Genomic DNA, 19,960 nt, shown 5'->3' with positions numbered 1-19,960 from the left:
AGACAGACAGACAGACAGACAGGCAGACAGACAGACAGAGTGGAGGGGTTTAAGTTCCAGAATTCTCTTCAAAGGCATTGAAGGGTTCTAGCAGGCCCATGCAAGGCAAACATGACGCCGACAAGTTTGTCTTTACCCTTCTCCCCCATTCCTTCTACCTTACTAAACCATTAGATTACATTCCTAAAGCTACTCACTAGGGTCCATTCCCTTATTTGGCCACTTTCTCCTCCTGAGGCTGACTATAAAGGTCCAGCTATCAAAGTATTGAAATTCAGCAATCAAAATCCCCCTTTTGGCTCACCTAATTAACATGCCGAATTGAAATTAACCAACTCATCCTAATGTGGGCTTTCCCCCTTTTTCTCTTTTGTTTTTGTGAGTTTTGTTTTGTTTTGTTGGGGGTTTTTTGGTTGGTTGGTTGGTTGGCTGGTTGGTTAACCAGCCAGCTGGCTGGTTGGCTGGCTGGCTGGCTGGTTGATTGGTTGGTTGGTTGGTTGGTTGGTTGGTTGGTTGGTTGGTTGGTTGGTTGGCTGGCTGGTTGGTTGGTTGGCTGGCTGGTTGGCTGGTTGGTTGGTTGGCTGGCTGGCTGGCTGGCTGGCTGGCTGGCTGGCTGGCTGGCTGGCTGGCTGGCTGGCTGGTTGGTTGGTTGGTTGGTTGATTGGTTGGTTGGTTAGTGGCTGGCTGGCTGGTTGGCTGGTTGGTTGGTTGGTTGGCTGGTTGGTTGGTTGGCTGGCTGGCTGGTTGGTTGGCTGGCTGGTTGGTTGGCTGGCTGGTTGGTTGGTTGGCTGGTTGGTTGGCTGGCTGGTTGGTTGGCTGGCTGGTTGGTTGGCTGGCTGGTTGGTTGGCTGGCTGGTTGGTTGGCTGGCTGGTTGGTTGGCTGGTTGGCTGGTTGGTTGGCTGGTTGGCTGGTTGGTTGGTTGGTTGGTTGGTTGGTTGGTTGGTTGGCTGGTTGGTTGACTAGGTGGCTGATTGGTTTTGGAACTAGCTCTGCAGAGCAGGCTGGCCTTGAGCTCAGAGAATAACTACTAGGATTAAAGTTGTCTCACTACTGCTTGGCTACCCCTTTTCCTTTAAAACCATCACTTGCTATGAATCACATCTATCTCCTTCCTATCCAGAGGCAGCCATTTGTCCCTCTGAGCAAATATCCCTTCTCCCTCTCCCTTGTTCCTTCTTCTCTTCTCCCTCATCCTCTATTCCCTGCCCTTTGTCCTTCTGAGGCAAATAAATCTCCTTTGTGCTGAGAACTTAGTCTTGTTTTGTGCAGACACCTGAAGAGTAAAGGCCAGACCCACACTGTAATTTCCTAAATCTGTGTTAAGAACAATGACTTCACCTCACGGTCCTTGCCAAAGTCAGCATCTACTGAAAGTTCACTCATGCTGCTAAAATGATTTAAGTAGTAAAAAGGGTAGGAAATTAAGTGAATCCATAAGCATCAGCAATTAACCACAAAGCAAAAACCAGATACGGTCCTCAGACCCCAGCACCATCTCCTTGTCTCATGCAGCTGCAGGAGGCCTGAACGTAACGGATGTCCCACACAGGGCACAGAGCTGCAGTCCTAAGTTGCTGCTGCCTTGGTGCTTGCCCACATTTCTCTAGCTCCTTGCCTACAACAGATGAGACCCTCCAGAGGATGCACAGGGAGTTCTTACTACGAGAGTAGTTCCTGGTTTGCCTGTGAGCCTTCTTAGGCCCTGTTATATACAACGCAGTGCTGCGACGAGAAGCTTGACAGAGTGGGTTTTCTTTTCAACCACTTCGTGTTGGTAGAACATTTATTTTTCCATGATTATAAAAGCAAAGTCTGTTTAGCACTCTCAACTTTGCAAGTGTTTCATGCCACCTACCAAATGTGCTTTCAACACTCATCCCAAGCTGGAGGTCCCTGGCTGACGGCAGAAGCCGCCACTGTCTCTGGTTCCAAGAGCCACTCTTGTCAGTCTGGAGCAGTAGTTCTCAACCTTCCTAAGGCTTAACACAGTTCTTCATGTTGTGGTGACTCCCGACCACAAAATTATCTTTATTGCTATTTCATAACTGTAATTTTGCTACTGTTATGAATCATAATATAGAATGTATGTTTTCTGATGGTCTTTAGTGAATCCTGTGAAAGGTTCGTTCATCCCCCAAAGAAGTCACGATTGAGAACCACTGGCCTGCAGCCTCAGGAATACCATAAGTGCTAGCTCATTCTAAAAACAGAAGAAAGATCGTCAAATCTGTATAATATGATTCTCCCCTAAGCAGTCATCCAAAGAAGAGGCAAGCAATGATAAAGCACCAGGGTCATGAGTTATGAAAGGAAAGAGGTGACCCTAAACATGTTGGCATCACTTCCTGCAGTAAGGTCTAGCTTTACCCCGGATGTCCCTCCCCAGTAGGCTGGGAGACTGCCAGAACCAACTGTCCATGGCAGAAGTAAGACTGTACTGCTTTCCAGGCCTGGCAAGATGGGGCCACAAGGGGCTGGAGAGATGGCTCAGCAGTTAAGAGCACCCAACTACTCTTCCAGAGGTCCTGAGTTCAATTCCCAGCAACCACATGGTGGCTCACAACCATCTATAAAGAGATCCAATGCCCTCTTCTGGTATATCTAAAGACAGCTATAGTGGACTTATATATAATAAATGAATAAATCTTAAAAAAAAAAAAAAAAAGAATCAAGCACAAGAACTTCCTGCCTTAGGGCACCTGTTCACAGACTCCTTGCTCTAAAGGAAGTCTGCACACATTAGAACCCCAAGTCCACTGAGAGTACCTGCTTCTGAGACTTCCACTCTACAACTGTCTCTGAACCTCTTGGACTCCTTAGGTCAGTCACACATGTGCCAGCATGACCGGCCTGTACCATTCCTAGAGACATGAACATGAGCTCTGTGGCTCCTCCAGCAGAGGTACACCACCACCCCTCCTGCTCTGATTCTCATTCCTAACCCCTACCTCAGCTCCAATGCAAAGAGGAGTGCATTCGTACATGCTGCCCTAAGGGTATCAGGCTCGGGGTCCACCACACAGTTTCCTACCACAGGAGTTACCAACCATCCCCCTTAGCCCAGTAAATCCAAGAATGCAGGACCTGGCGAGCCCTGGACAAACCTGAAGTCTGCTCTGAGGCTGACCTATCCAGTGCCCTGGATCACTGCAGCTCATGAAGACACCCACCCTGTTTTGACAAGAGAAAATTTATGCACATGGTGAGCCATGAGTAGCCCAGACTGCCCACGTACAAACATGTAATGTAGCACACTGAGTCAAGAAGGTCTAACAAATGAGCTAAACACAGACGATCAAGAATCAAGCACAAGGGGCTGGAGAGATGATTCAGCAGTTAAGAGCACCCGACTACTCTTTCAGAGGTCCTGAGTTCAATTCCCAGCAACCACATGGTGGCTCACAACCATCTATAAAGAGATCCAATGCCCTCTTCTGGTGTATCTAAAGACAGCTACAGTGGACTTATATATAATAAATGAATAAATCTTTAAAAAAAAAAAAAGAATCAAGCACAAGAACATAGCCAGACCTCCTTAACACCTACGCATGTTTAAGGCATGAGCACTGGTTGTTACAGGAGGCTCTCATGACAATAGTTTCTGGAGTGAGAATTTCCTCACACTTAATGATAAATAAAAGAGAGTACAGAAGCCAGATGTGGAGGCACGCACCTAAAATCCAAGAACTTGGGAAAGGGAGGCTGAGACTGTAAAATCATTAGTTCAAGGCCAGCCTAAGCTACAATGCAAAACCACATCTATAAATAAGTACAACACACAACACTTACACACACACACACACACACACACACACACACACACACACACACACGTTTACCATACCAACTACATCAGCGCAGATGAGTTTCTTAGACAAGGAGGACAACACAGCAAGAATAAAATAGCATTTGCAACAGAAAAGAGAAAGCCCTCAGCTCTGACAGAAGTTCCCAGAGTATTTTCTGAAAATGACAAGGAAATAATCCTGTATGCCAGAGGAGTCATGGGGTCCTCAGGGGTTTGCTTCTTATTCCACTTTCCCACAAGCTCCGCAGAACATGAGGCTTCTAGAGCAGGTAGGATTAGCCCCCCTCACCCAGTGTCTCTCTTCTACACAGGTTGTAAGCTGCTTTAGACACCAGTCTCCTTCCTGCTGTGCTCTGCAACTAGCCCAGTAGCAGGCCCGCTAGACAGCACTTCACTGATAGAGAAATCACCACAGCCATCTGAGTGGAAGCAGCATAACAACTTAAAACCCTGGGTAAACACCACTGTCAGTTAAGGACAAACCAGGCATATTGCTCTCTTACAAACCCTTCATGGAGTTCAAAACCCTTCGCTGAATTCCCTGAGCACAGCACAGAGGGCAGGAAGGTTCCCCATAGACCTGATGAAGGCAGAAGGATAGGAGAGAGGGCCAGAGAGGCCAGGTGTGCATTTCACAGTGAACTGATCACATCGGTGACATCAGCCTCTAGGGATGGAGATTCACTACCCTGATATACCTCTGCTTCCTCATCTGTAAAATGAGGTAATATCTTGCCTATCTGATACAGTCATTGAGGAAATACAAGCAGATACTCAATGGGAAGTGCTTATTCCGCACAGGGCCCTAGAAGATCCGAAGCCCCTAATAAGAGATCTGTTTTGGCATGCTATGTACTGACAATAGTAAAGTAGTAATGTAACTAGCTTGCCAGCATGGGGGTGGGGGGTCCTGTTCTATGTAGATCTAGGAAAAGAGCTTGAGGACACATCACCAAAAGGTCACAAACAATGGGAAGTAAGACAACAGACTGAATCTGGTCTGAGTGGGAAGGGCTACCAACTGTCAAGAAAATGTATGGGATTCAATGGACACTGGTTGGGAATAAATAATATTCAACCATAAAAGGAGAAGCTTAAGAAATGTTGAAGCTAGATGAACTACTTTCCTGTTGTGGTGTGCCAAAAGCGATCTACAGATTCAATGCAATCCCCATCAAAATACCAATCCAATTCCTCAGAGAGTTAGACAAAACAATTTGCAAATTCATCTGGCATAACAAAAAACCCAGGATAGCTAAAACTATCCTCAACAATAAAAGGACTTCAGGGGGAATCACTATCCCTGAACTCAAGCAGTATTACAGAGCAATAGTGATAAAAACTGCATGGTATTGGTACAGAAACAGACAGATAGACCAGTGGAACAGAATTGAAGACCCAGAAATGAACCCACACACCTATGGTCACTTGATTTTTGACAAAGGAGCCAAAACCATCCAATGGAAAAAAGATAGCATTTTCAGCAAATGGTGCTGGTTCAACTGGAGGGCAACATGTAGAAGAATGCAGATCGATCCATGCTTATCACCCTGTACAAAGCTTAAGTCCAAGTGGATCAAGGACCTCCACATCAAACCAGATACACTCAAACTAATAGAAGAAAAACTAGGGAAGCATCTGGAACACATGGGCACTGGAAAAAATTTCCTGAACAAAACACCAATGGCTTATGCTCTAAGATCAAGAATCGACAAATGGGATCTCATAAAACTGCAAAGCTTCTGTAAGGCAAAGGACACTGTGGTTAGGACAAAATGGCAACCAACAGATTGGGAAAAGATCTTTACCAATCCTACGACAAATAGAGGCCTTATATCCAAAATATACAAAGAACTCAAGAAGTTGGACCGCAGGGAGACAAATAACCCTATTAAAAAATGGGGTTCAGAGCTAAACAAAGAATTCACAGCTGAGGAATGCCGAATAGCTGAGAAACACCTAAAGAAATGTTCAACATCTTTAGTCATAAGGGAAATGCAAATCAAAACAACCCTGAGATTTCACCTCACACAAGTGAGAATGGCTAAGATCAAAAACTCAGGTGACAGCAGATGCTGGTGAGGATGCGGAGAAAGAGGAACACTCCTCCATTGTTGGTGGGATTGCAGACTGGTACAACCATTCTGGAAATCAGTCTGGAAGTTCCTCAGAAAATTGGACATTGAACTGCCTGAGGATCCAGCTATACCTCTCTTGGGCATATACCCAAATGATGCCCCAACATATAAAAAAGACACGTGCTCCACTATGTTCATAGCAGCCTTATTTATAATAGCCAGAAGCTGGAAAGTACCCAGATGCCCTTCAACAGAGGAATGGATACAGAAAATGTGGTACATCTACACAATGGAATATTACTCAGCTATCAAAAACAATGACTTTATGAAATTCGTAGGCAAATGGTTGGAACTGGAAAATATCATCCTGACTGAGGTAACCCAATCACAGAAAAACACACATGGTATGCACTCATTGATAAGTGGCTATTAGCCCAAATGCTTGAATTACCCTAGATGCCTAGAACAAATGAAACTCAAGACAGATGATCAAAATGTGAATGCTTCACTCCTTCTTTAAAAGGGGAACAAGAATACCCTTGGCAGGGAATAGAGAGGAAAAGATTAAAACAGACACAGAAGGAACACCCATTCAGAGCCGGCCCCACATGTGGCCCATACATATACAGCCATCCAATTAGACAAGATGGATGAAACAAAGAAGGGCAGGCTGACAGGGACCGGATGTAGATCTCTCCTGAGAGACACAGCCAGAATACAGCAAATACAAAGGCGAATGCCAGCAGCAAACCACTAAACTAAGAATAGGACCCCATTGAAGGAATCAGAGAAAGAACTCGAAGAGCTTGAAGGAGCTCGAGACCCCTTATGAACAACAATGCCAAGCAACCAGAGCTTCCAGGGACTAAGCCACTACCTAAAGACTATACATGGACTGACCCTGGACTCTGACCTCAAAGGAAGCAATGAATATCCTAGTAAGAGCACCAGTGGAAGGGGAAGCCCTGGGTCCTGCTAAGGCTGAACCCCCAGTGAACTAGATTGTTGGGGGGAGGGCGGCAATGGGGGGAGGATGGGGAGGGGAACACCCATAAAGAAGGGAGGGGGAGGGATTAGGGGGATGTTTGCCCGGAAACCGGGAAAGGGAATAACACTCAAAATGTAAATAAGAAATACTCAAGTTAATAAAAAAAAAAAGTTACATTTAAAAAAAAAACCAACAAGACAAAACAAAACAAAACAAACAAACAAAACCCCTATCTTTCCCATGTCCAAAGTTGACCTTTTGTACCCTGCCTTAGGGCAAGGCAGCCTGTATATATGAATTTAAAAAAAAGTTTGCTTTAAAAAAAAAAATACCAATCCAATTCCTCAGAGAGTTAGACAAAACAATTTGCAAATTCATCTGGAATAACAAAAAACCCAGGATAGCTAAAACTATCCTCAACAATAAAAGGACTTCAGGGGGAATCACTATCCCTGAACTCAAGCAGTATTACAGAGCAATAGTGATAAAAACTGCATGGTATTGGTACAGAGACAGACAGATAGACCAATGGAATAGAATTGAAGACCCAGAAATGAACCCACACACCTATGGTCACTTGATTTTTGACAAAGGAGCCAAAACCATCCAATGGAAAAAAGATAGCATTTTCAGCAAATGGTGCTGGTTCAACTGGAGGGCAACATGTAGAAGAATGCAGATCGATCCATGCTTATCACCCTGTACAAAGCTTAAGTCCAAGTGGATCAAGGACCTCCACATCAAACCAGATACACTCAAACTAATAGAAGAAAAACTAGGGAAGCATCTGGAACACATGGGCACTGGAAAAAATTTCTTGAACAAAACACCAATGGCTTATGCTCTAAGATCAAGAAATCGACAAATGGGATCTCATAAAACTGCAAAGCTTCTGTAAGGCAAAGGACACTGTGGTTAGGACAAAATGGCAACCAACAGATTGGGAAAAGATCTTTACCAATCCTACAACAAATAGAGGCCTTATATCCAAAATATACAAAGAACTCAAGAAGTTAGACCGCAGGGAGACAAATAACCCTATTAAAAAATAGGGTTCAGAGCTAAACAAAGAATTCACAGCTGAGGAATGCCGAATGGCTGAGAAACACCTAAAGAAATGTTCAACATCTTTAGTCATAAGGGAAATGCAAATCAAAACAACCCTGAGATTTCACCTCACACAAGTGAGAATGGCTAAGATCAAAAACTCAGGTGACAGCAAATGCTGGTGAGGATGTGGAGAAAGAGGAACACTCCTCCATTGTTGGTGGGATTGCAGACTGGTACAACCATTCTGGAAATCAGTCTGGAAGTTCCTCAGAAAATTGGACATTGAACTGCCTGAGGACCCAGCTATACCTCTCTTGGGCATATACCCAAATGATGCCCCAACATATAAAAGGACACGTGCTCCACTATGTTCATAGCAGCCTTATTTATAATAGCCAGAAGCTGGAAAGAACCCAGATGCCCTTCAACAGAGGAATGGATACAGAAAATGTGGTACATCTACACAATGGAATATTACTCAGCTATCAAAAACAATGACTTTATGAAATTCATAGGCAAATGGATGGAACTGGAAAATATCATCCTGAGTGAGGTAACCCAATCACAGAAAAACACACATGGTATGTATGCACTCATTGATAAGTGGCTATTAGTCCAAATGCTTGAATTGCCCTAGATGAACAGAACACATGAAACTCAAGAGGGATGACCAAAATGCAAATGCTTCACTCCTTCTTTAAAAGGGGAACAAGAATACCCTTGGCAGGGAATAGGGAGGCAAAGTTTAAAACAGAGGCAGAAGGAACACCCACTCAGAGCCTGCCCCACATGTGGCCCATACATATACAGCCACCAAACTAGATAAGATGGATGAAGCAAAGAAGTGCAGGCCGACAGGAACCGGATGTAGATCGCTCCTGAGAGACACAGCCAGAATACAGCAAATACATAGGCGCATGCCAGCAGCAAACCACTGAACTGAGAACGGGACCCCCATTGAAGGAATCAGAGAAAGGACTGGAAGAGCTTGAAGGGGCTCAAGACCCCATATGAACAACAATGCCAAGCAACCAGAGCTTCCAGGGACTAAGCCACTACCTAAAGACTATACATGGACTGACCCTGGACTCTGACCTCATAGGTAGCAATGAATACCCTAGTAAGAGCACCAGTGGAAGGGGAAGCCCTGGGTCCTGCTAAGACTGAACCCCCAGTGAATGTGATTGTTTGGGGGGGCGGTAATGGGGGAAGGATGGTGGAGGGGAACACCCATATTGAAGGGGATGGGGAGGGATTAGGGGGATGTTGGCCCGGAAACCGGGAAAGGGAATAACATTCAAAATGTAAATAAGAACTACTCAAGTTGGGGCTGGGGATTTAGCTCAGTGGTAGAGCGCTTGCCTATGAAGCGCAAGGCCCTGGGTTCAGTCCCCAGCTCCGAAAAAAAGAACCAAAAAAAAAAAAAAAAAGAAAGAAAGAAATACTCAAGTTAATAAAGATTAAAAAAAAAAAAGATATACAGCAGATAACATGGGGCACTGAGGTGCCAGACCTAGTGGGGGATAAAAGACTTCCTTACTTTTTTATTTTTTATATTTTTACAATACTTTCCACTCTAAAGTTGCTAAAGTGGCCCTGAGAAGCGCTAACACAGAGTGTTTATTCAGTAGTTCCACTGCATCCCCACATCTCTTCAGCTCAAAGGCTTCCCATGAGCTGGAAGCCAATTTCTCAAAAATTAATCGGAGGTAATAAGCATGGAAAGCACGGTGCATGCACTCTGCTCCCCGAACGCCGGAGAAGGGCTAAGGCCAGAAGAGAGTGCAGCTCTGTTCACAAAACCATCGCCCTTCCAAAAGTCCAAAAGTTACAGAGGTAGTTTTCGGTGAAAACTCTACAGTTTTTGGTTAAAAATTCACATCGTGTTTCATTAAAGTAATTAGACAGATCATATCCCCTGAGTTTAAATTCTGACTCATTATAGAATGATAGTGTTTACAGCACACTACTTCAGGCCCTTCATATAATGTTCTTGATAAAATACAAACCACTTCCAAACTAAAAGCATCTAATAATATGTGAAGCCCTCCTGTCTAAGGACTCGGATGAAAGCTGTGTTGCCTTCAGTCAAGCGTTTCATAGGTAGAGTCACTGCTCCCCCATTGAGTGTGTCCCCTGAAATACATCAGAGATCTCCTGGAAATGGAATGACTGCATGAACATCTAACAACAGGGACAATGACGCTGTCAGTTCTCAATCCTTGGCTCTGCAAAGAAGCAACTGCTCGGAGAACCTGACTTAATCGCTCACTCTATGAAGAAGTATGCTTACACCAAAGCTAGGTCAGAGATCCCGAGAGATGTCTACCATGAGCCGACTCACGAACGGAGTTCTAAATGAGGCCATTTCCAGAAGAGGCACAACTATGTTCCTCTATCAAAACCCAAGCAAAGGCTAGTATTTATTTTATAGCAGAAAGATGCCACATATGTTTCTTCATGGCAAACAGACACATTTATAAGGAAGAGAATTAAAAGAAGCACAGCCACAGACATGTTAAGAAATAAAGGTCTAGGGCTGGAGAGAAGGCTCAGCACTCAGGAGAGACGGCCAGCTTCTTCCTCACCCTCAAATCTGAGACAAAAGCCTGGTCTATTAAAACAAAGGCTTGAAGGCTTCTGACTACCACCAGCAGCCCTCACTGATGGACTGGTGGGACAAGTTCAAGACCCACACAGGACATGACACACAGCAGTTCTGGGCCAATCAAGTGTCCTAGCTTTCTTCAACTGACCAACCCTAAATTAGGAGAGGAAATTCCTCAGAGACTTTAATACCACCACTACCCCAGGTGTTTTGGCTTCCCGAAGCAAAGGGTCTTTTTTTCTGTGTGTCTGCTGAATGTGAGTGTTTCCTCACCCCCAATAGCTTTCTTCAAGTGCTGATTCTGTCCGTGGCGTTTAAGGTTTCTCTGCTGTGATCTGTTGCACTTCAGATTTTCCTGCCTTTTAATTCTTTTACTGGCAGAGAAAATGAACACACTATCAAGACCCTACACTGACTGTATTATGACCACATTCACCTTTTTATGTGGATGCTGAGACCAAAGCTCAGATCTTCCTGCTCTCGTGTCAGGCAGGCATTCTCACCCACTGGGCTACCTCTCTCCATCTCTCCAGCCTCTGAATCCTGACATTATTTAAAAAAAAAAAAAAAAAAAGGTGGGGGGGGGGGGGTTGGGGATTTAGCTCAGTGGTAGAGCACTTGCCTAGCAAGCGCAAGGCCCTGGGTTCGGTCCTCAGCTCCAAAAAAAAAAAAAAAAAAAAAAAAAGGCCTTTTTACACACATGTGCATGGACACACACACATGTAAAATCTATATATGTTCCCTTTGAGGTCACACTGGAGGGTGAACTGGCTCACACAGAACCTTATCCATCATGTATTGCTTATCTGTTATGCTCTTGGACCAGTATTTCTCACTTGTGTCCTCAAACAGGGAGATTTAAATATGTGTGTGTGTGTATATATATATATATATATATATATATACATATATATATATGTATGTATGTGTATGTATATAGATAGATAGATCCTACCTCAAAATATTTTGTACTGATTACCTTCCTAATATCATAATATTTTGCATATATTAAACCAAATAAAAAAAATATCTACAATATATCTACAGGACTAGAGAGAACTCAGTGCTGCTCTTGCAAAGGAGAGGAGTTCCCAGCATCCATGTTAGGCAACTCGCAACTGTCTGTAACTCCTGCTTCAAGGGATCTGGTGCACTTCTGACACTGTGCACACATGCGCATACCTACACAGACCCACAGACATTCACATATCATTTTAAAACAAACCTTTAAAAACATTTTATAATTAATATCACTTTTTCTTTTTATTGAAGATAGAGTACCGTCTGTGCTGGAACACTGAACCCAGGACCCTGCTTGCTCTCTTGTCCTTTTTTCAGTGTGAGCCCTGGGTCTCACACAGTTTATTAGGTATCCTCCACTGAGCTGCCTGCGCCCCCGCCTACCTCTGATGAGCTCTGGTCTGTAGCTCTTGCGAAGCTGCTCCAGGAAGCTGTTGTAGAAGCTCTCCGCCTGCTCTGTGGGCATGGCCAGGTGCAAGTCGGGCTTGTTTCCCTTGAGGACACACTGGAGAGTGAACTGGCTGACGCACAGCACCTCATACTCCTTATCCATCACGCTCTTGGACCAGTGCTTCCCACTCTCGTCCTCAAACACACGCAGATTTAAAATCTTTCGAACCCTGTGGGGAAAGAGAGCAGTAAGAGCTAACTGAAGAATCACGAGGCTCCCACCTAACACACACCATATTTGCAAAGGCAGACATACAGATGGCTCCAGCACTCACAGAGGCTGTGGCATGGGCACGTTAGTGAGCTATGCCTCACTTCCTTACCTTCTTGGTCATACCAGCCCTGCTCAAAAGGGCTGTTCTGCGATTCCTTTTTGATAGTCCTCTAATCCATAGCGTCATCAGTGAACTTAAGATTACAGCCACCAAACCCATAAGAAACCAGTAGGAGCTGCAAGGGAGGTACTCACACACTCTGGGCCTTCAGGCTCAGAGGAGGCCAAAGTGGGGTGTGGCCCAGGAATTGAGATGATACAAACACACAAGCGTCCGTGTACATGCACGGCACACACATACCCTATAACCATGGAACACACAAACTACAGACAACAGCACTCCCCTTTATCCCTCCCTGATCCTACTCCCTGCCATATAGCCAGAGGGGTCTGAGAATTTCACCAGCTCAACACAGCTGTGCCAGCAACTCACTGTAGCATCTCTTATTCTACTTTCTAGAATCTGCTCTCCGCTCCTGCGCTCACGGCTCACGATGGCTTCGCCTGTCTCTACACTGCTCAGTCAGGCTTTAGTGTCTTCCACCCTCACCTCATGGACTCCCTTCCCCCTGATCCCTGCCTCTTCTCTCTCTCATCCTTATTCTTCTTCTCCTTAATTGTTACTTTCTACAGCTCTAATGGTCGCTAGAACCTGTGGGCTCCAATAACACTCCAATTACCCTCTCTTAGCTACTTACTCGCTTTTAACTTATTTATTTATTTTATGTACCTGAGTACACTGTCGCTGTCTTCAGACACACCAGCCAGAAGAGGGCATCAGATGGTCGTGAGCCACCATGTGGTTGCTGGGAATTGAACTCAGGACCTCTGGAAGAGCAGTCAGTGCTATTATCCACTGAGCCATCTCTCCAGCCCCTTGATTTCTTTTTTATTTCAAAGTCAGTCTAACACTCGCCCTATCCTGACCCACTCTACTTCCCTAAACCCCAGGGTACTCTTTACTGTCCTTGGTCATTTATCCTCCAACGCTTACTGGCTAACTGGCTAGTACAAGTAGCACGGTGGTAATATCCAGCAGCTGTGGTCGTTCTCACAGACACTGCTCTACTGATGGAACGATGCAGAGTGTGGACCCGGCATCCTGAACGCCTAGACTGAGAAACTATTTCCTAAACTCACTCAACTCTGCCATGTCCAACCATGTCCCGCCTGAACACTGCAAGTACTTCAACCAAAAGAATATAGCTGTTTTGTTTAAAAGCAAAGAAATAACAACAAATGCATAAATCTCAATACAATAACAAGAAAGACAAAACGGCAAGACAACATAACTCTCTAAAAATTACTAACACTGCAGTAACAGCATCTAGTGAGTAAGTGAAATGAGGTTTCAGACAGCAAACTCAAAGTAACGATGATGAGCATGCTAAGCAGCTAAACCAAACAGCTACGCAAGGCAGGTGATGGATGACGTGAGCAAGGGATGCAGCAGAGAGGTAGAAATACTGAAGAGAAGCCAGCCTGAAACTCTGGAAATAAAGAACGCTGTGGAAAGTCTCAGCAATCCAGTGGCCCAAGGAGAGAATAGAATGTGAGTAATTGAAGATTAGATACGGGAACTAGAACAATCGAATGAAAAATAACAACAAGGTGACTTCAATACCCGACTCTCACCAAACTACAGTCCATCTCAACAACAGCAAAAAACATCTAAGCTTGGGGCTGGAGAGATGGCTCAGCTGTTAAGAGCACTGGCTGCTCTTCCAGAGGACCCTGGGTTGATTGCTAGCACCCACACGGAAGCTCGCAACTGTCTGTAACTCCAGTTCCAGGGCATCTGACACCCTCACACAACCATGCATGCAGTCAAAACACCAATGCACATAAAAATAAATAAATTATTAAAAAACTGACTAAACAGCATCTTAGCTCAAATGGACAGCCATCTTCTATAGAATATGCTACCCACGCACTGCAAAACACACATTTTTTTTCTTAGCAGCCCATGGAATTTTCTCTAAAATAGATCATACATTAGGAAACAAACCAAGGCTCAAAAAATACAGTTAAAATCTGAAAACTTCAAAAAGCCTTGGTATCCTACCTGATCACATTGAAGTAAGCTAAACATCAATAACAAGAAAGGCTCTAGAGCACGGGCTCATGGAGATCAAACAGTACACTGTTAATCAATGAGTGTGTCCTTGAAGGAACCAAGAAGGAAATAGAAAGCATTCCTAGAATCAAGTGAAAATGAAAATAAAACACACTAAAATCTGTGGGTTAAAAGCAGCCCAGAGGGGTGTTGATTGCTCTAAGCACCTGCACTTAAAGCTGAGAAGCAAGGAATAAATAACTTAAGGATACCCAAAGCTCTGGGGAAAGAAAAACAAATCAAACTCTAAACAGGTAGGTGGGGCAAAATCATTAAGATCAAGTTGGCTTTATTTCAGACATGCAGGGATACTCAATATATGAAAATCAATAAATGGTCTCAAGAACAGAAACCACATGGTCATCTTGCTAGATTAAAAAGACTTTTGACTTAATCTGCCAAGAGGTGGCCTGGGCATGAGAGAGATGCCTTTGCCCCTCAACACCTATGGCTGGTGGAAGAGCCCTGGGGTCATGAGAACAGGATAGCTGAACCTGCCCTCACTGACTGCAGTGCTCCAGAGAGCAGAACCTGCACCTCGCCTAGGCCTGGAGGGTCTGGGCCTGGAGGGTGGTATGAATGCAGGGCAGCTGGCCCTGCCCCTTGCTGGCTGCAGCCTTGAGGGAATTAGCTGGGGCAGTGCTGGAGAGCTGGCCCTGGGGTGGGAGTGCAGGAGAGTCATTGGCCTGACCCACTCAGTTATGACCCAGGACCAGATCCAGGGTTCTGAGTTGGCCCACCCAACATCTACCCCATCTATGAACTGCTGAAGTATGTGAAGTGGGAGCTCCTGAAAATCCAAAGCTGCAGGATCTCCATGACACAGGGCAACAACAGAATATCCAGGAGGAGTCCTGGTGCAGATCCACCATTAATAGTGTAGCAGAAGCCAGGGGTATTGAACCAGACCAATGGCTCATTGCACTGAATATTTCAAGGAAACATGAGTAGGAAAAAGGGTGTGCTGTGGGACACACCGTGACACGCTGCAGCTTCCACTCCATGGTTTTGTTTTGTTTTGTTCATTTTTGTTTGGTTGGTTGGTTGGTTGTTTGGTTGGCTGGTTTTTGGTAGGGAGGTTGCCGGGCAGAAGGCAGATACAAAGAGACAGGGAAATGAATAGGATTGGGGTGCATGATGTGAAAGAGAATCACAAAGAATCAAAACATACAAAAGTAAATAAATAAATAAAAAGCCAGGCAATGTTGCACATGCCTTTAATCCCAGCACTTGGGAGGCAGATACAGGTGAATCTCTGAGTTTGAGGCCAGCCTGGTCTACAAAGTGAGTTCCAGGACAGCCAGAGCTGCAGAAAAACTGGGGGGGCAGGGGGCAGAGGGGGCGGGGAGGGTCCTGAGGTTACTAAGAACTATACCTCAATATAAAGGCTATAGTCAACATTATATTAAGTGAGGAAAAACTTTCCACTAAAACCATGAGGAAGACAAAGGTGTCAGCCGTCTCTGTCTCCACTTCTATTCAGTTCAGTACTGGAAGGCTTGTCTAGAATAGTAAGACAAGAAAAGGAAATAAAAGACAAGAAAAGGAAATAAAAGGCTTACAATGTCAAACAGTCTACTTGCAGATGATATGACTGTGTACATAAGAGACCTTAAATATTTCACCAGAAAACATTTAGAATTAATAGATACTTTCAACAAAGTAACAAGATACAAAATTAGCATATGAAAATCAGCAGCCTTCCTGTACAAGCATACTGAGAAATCAGAAAAAAGATCTCATTCATAAGAGCCTTAAAGGTAGATAGATAGATAGATCGATAGATAGATAGATAGATAGATAGATAGATAGATAGATAGATAGATAAAAAAACATGTTAGAATATCCTTATCCAAGTGTGGAAGTTTGAATAAGAATGGACTCTATATGCTCATATATTTAAATATTTAGTCACCAGGGAGTGAAAAGGAATGGAAGGATTAGCAGGTGTAGCCTTATTAGAGGATGTGGGGGGCAGGGGAACTTTGAGGTTTCAAAAGCCAGGCACAGTATGTCTGTCTGTCTGTCTGTCTGTCTCTCTCTCTCTCTCTCTCTCTCTCTCTCTCTATCTCTCTATCTCTCTATCTCTCTATCTCTCTATCTCTATCTCTCTCTCTCCTCTACCCCTGCTGCAAATGAAGAGTGGCTCTCAGCTACTAATCCAGCACCATCCCTGAAACCACACTCCTCACCATGATTAACAGACTAAACCTTTGAAACTGTATATAAGCCCCCCAATTAAATGCTTTCATTCCTAAGAGATGTCTTGGTCATAGCATCTCTTCTCAGCAATAGAACATTGACTAAGATACCAAGTATATGGAATACCTCCATGATGAAACATAAAACATTAAAGAAAGAATTCATGAAGATGGTGAAAAGATCTCCTAGGTTCACAGATTAGTAGGAGTGATATTATTAAAATGGCCATCCTGTCAAAAACAATCTACAGAGTCAATACAATCTCAATCAAAACTACAAATCTACAAACTTGAAACTAGTATTCACATATTAGAGACAACATTCAACATCTGTATTTCTGGGCCTTGGTTATCTCACTTAGTATAGTATTTTCCAGTTCCATCCATTTTCTGTACAGTTTCTTAATAGCTGAATAAAATTCCATCGTGTCTGTAGAGGTCAGGAAGCTAGAAATGGCCCATGAGAGGTGGCAGGGGAAAGATCTTAATGGGACAAGAAATAGAACACATTTGATGTGAAAGAAAGAATGAAAATACCAGGAGTTAAAGGTTAACTGAAGAGGGTAGGGAAGGAGAATGGGAAGTTAATTAACAAAAACTAAAGATCTATGAAAAAGCCTTACAGAAGCCTATTATTTTATAAGCCAAGTAAAAATATAATTTAGAGGCTGAAGAGATGGCCAAGCAGTTAAGAGTATTTACTGTTCTCCCAGAAAATCTGAGTTCAGTACCCACATCAGGCAATTTATAACTGAAACACTTCAAATGTCAACTCTGGATGTCTTGATCCCAAAACACAAATCTGAATAGCCAGGCCAGTAGTACCTCTTCCAGAACCCAGCACCCTGTTATAATGGGCTGTGAGGAAAGCATTTAGCTGAGGCATAAGACCTACCTCAAAATAGCAATTATGAATACGTTCAGAGACCTTAAGGAGGCTATGAATAAAGCCTTGGTGAAGACTGCACAGATCTAAAGAAACAGTTGATGAAATTTATTATTTATTTATTTATTATTAATGAAAAATTCAAGACATAAAAATAGAATTTAACAAAGAAACAAAATCAGTAAAGAAAACACAAACTGAAATAAACCTGGAAAGGAAAGATTGGGCATGTCAAACAAAAGCCTCAGAGGTAAGTCTCACCAGCAGGTTAGAAGCTATAGAAGAATTTCAAATCTTGAAGACAAGGTAGAAGATATAGATAGTTCGGACAAAGAAAATGTTAAATCTTAAAATAATCCAAGCAAAAAAATCCAGGAAATCTGAAGCACTGTTAATGCTATACCTATTTATAGAGGAAAGAGAAGAAACACAGGCCCAAATCCCAAAAAAATACTTCTTTTAATATTAGAAGAAAATTTCCCTATCTAAAGAAAGAGGTGTCTATCCAGATGCAAAAAATGTACAGAAAACCAAATAGACAGGAACAGAAAAGAAACTGCCCATGACACATATTAAGCAAAACACCAAATGTACAGAACAAAGAAAGGATATTAAAAACTGCAAGGAGGGAAAAAGTCACATATAAAGGCAGGCCTATTAGAATAATACCTGACATTTTTTTAAAAAGATTTATTTTATTATATATGAGCACACTATAGCTGTCTTCAGACACACCAGAAGAGAGCATCGGATCCCATTACAAATGGCTGTGAGCCACCATGCAGTTGCTGGGAATTGAACTCAGGACCTCTGGAAGAGCAGTCAGTGCTCTTAGCTGCTGAGCCAGCTCTCCAGCCCAATACCTGACTTTTCAATGGAAACTCTAACAGCCAGAAGGTCCTGGACAGATGTTCTACAAGCTCTAAGAGACTACAGGTGCCAGCCCAGACTATTATACCCAGAAAACCTGTCACAATCAAAGGAACAAGAAAAACATTTCAGGATAAAAACAAATTTAAACAATTTCTATCCATCAATTTCAGCTCTACAGAAGGCACTAGAACCAAAACTTTAGTCTAAAGAGAAATATAACTACAACCAAGTGGACACCAAATATAATAATCCTAGAACAGTAAATAAGAGAGGGACCTCCACACCACAATAACAGGAACTGATAAACAATACTTATTAATAAATTCTCAACATTGAGGCTGGACAGATAGTTCACTACTTAAGAGCACTCATTCAGAGGACATGGGTTCAATTCCCAGCATCTACATGGCAGTTCACACCTGCCTGTGACTATTCCTAAGGGATCTGACATTCTCACACAAAGATATATACAAATAAAATAAAATTTTTAATAATAATTTTTTCAATTTTTAAAAAAACATCTGAGAAATAAAACTTTCAACATCAAGGGTCTTAATTGTCCAATAAAAAAAGATATAGACTAACAGATTAGATTAGGAAATAGGATTCATCTTTCTGATACAAACAAGAAATATACCTCAACATCAAGAACAGATATAACCTAATCACAAAAGTAAAGAGGCCCAAGAAGCAATCAGGAATATATCTCAAAATACACTTCAACTGGGGTTGGGGATTTAGCTCAGTGGTAGAGTGCTTGCCTAGGAAGCACAAGGCCCTGGGTTCGGTCCCCAGCTCCGAAAAAAAGAACCAAAAAAAAAAAAAAAATACACTTCAAAACTAATCAGAAGAAATATAAAGGGACACGACACACTCATCAAAGGAAAGCCCCAGCAAGAAAATACTACAATTCTAAACGCGCGGCAAACATAACAGCACTCAAGTACGTAACAGAAATTACTACAGCCAAACCTGCAGTGAAGTGGGATCTCGATGTCCACTCCTGCCAACACACAGGCCATCCAGGCAAACAGTGAACAGAGAAATGCTGAGCTAAATAATGTCATAAATCAAATGGACGTCTCAGACATCCACAGTGTTCCACCTATGATTTCTTCTCAGCAGCTCATGGAACCTTCTCCAAAACTGACAACATATGAAGATACATAACAAGTCTCAACAAATATAAGAAAATTCAAGTAACACCCTGATCATCATGGATTAAGCTGGATATCAACAAGAGAAACAGCAGGAAGTATACGGATGCTTGTAAATTGAACGACACACTCCTAAACGAAAACTGAGTCAAGACAGAAATCAAGGAGGAAAGTTAAAACCTTTTTGAATTGCATTAAAATGAAAATACAACATCCCCAAACCTACGGGACACAAGGAAAGTGACTCAGAGCATTAATCAGGTAAAAATATCTGGAAAGATCTCATATTAGTAACTTACAGACACACTTGAAAGCTCTAGAACAGGGGTTGGGGATTTAGCTCAGTGGTAGAGTGCTTGCCTAGCAAGTGCAAGGCCCTGGGTTCGGTCCCCAGCTCCGAAAAAAAAGAAGAAGGAAAAAAAAAAAAAAAAGCTCTAGAACAACAAGATG

General features: G+C 43.1%; 1 protein-coding gene across 1 annotated transcript in view; it reads right to left on the bottom strand.

Moving 5' to 3' along the window:
• The window catches only part of Dtd1 (D-aminoacyl-tRNA deacylase 1), a 162,768-nt gene that overhangs the window by 133,174 nt on the left and 9,634 nt on the right, over positions 1 to 19,960 (bottom strand). The window contains exon 3 of the mRNA NM_001398981.1: positions 11,938 to 12,173. Within this exon, the coding sequence (NP_001385910.1) occupies positions 11,938 to 12,173 (236 nt within the window). The remainder of the gene's footprint in view (positions 1 to 11,937; positions 12,174 to 19,960) is intronic.

This window comes from Rattus norvegicus, chromosome 3 (assembly GCF_036323735.1).
Source record: "Rattus norvegicus strain BN/NHsdMcwi chromosome 3, GRCr8, whole genome shotgun sequence".
In the NCBI taxonomy this organism is placed as follows: Eukaryota; Metazoa; Chordata; class Mammalia; order Rodentia; family Muridae; genus Rattus; species Rattus norvegicus.
This window is presented reverse-complemented; position numbering and strand designations above follow the sequence as displayed.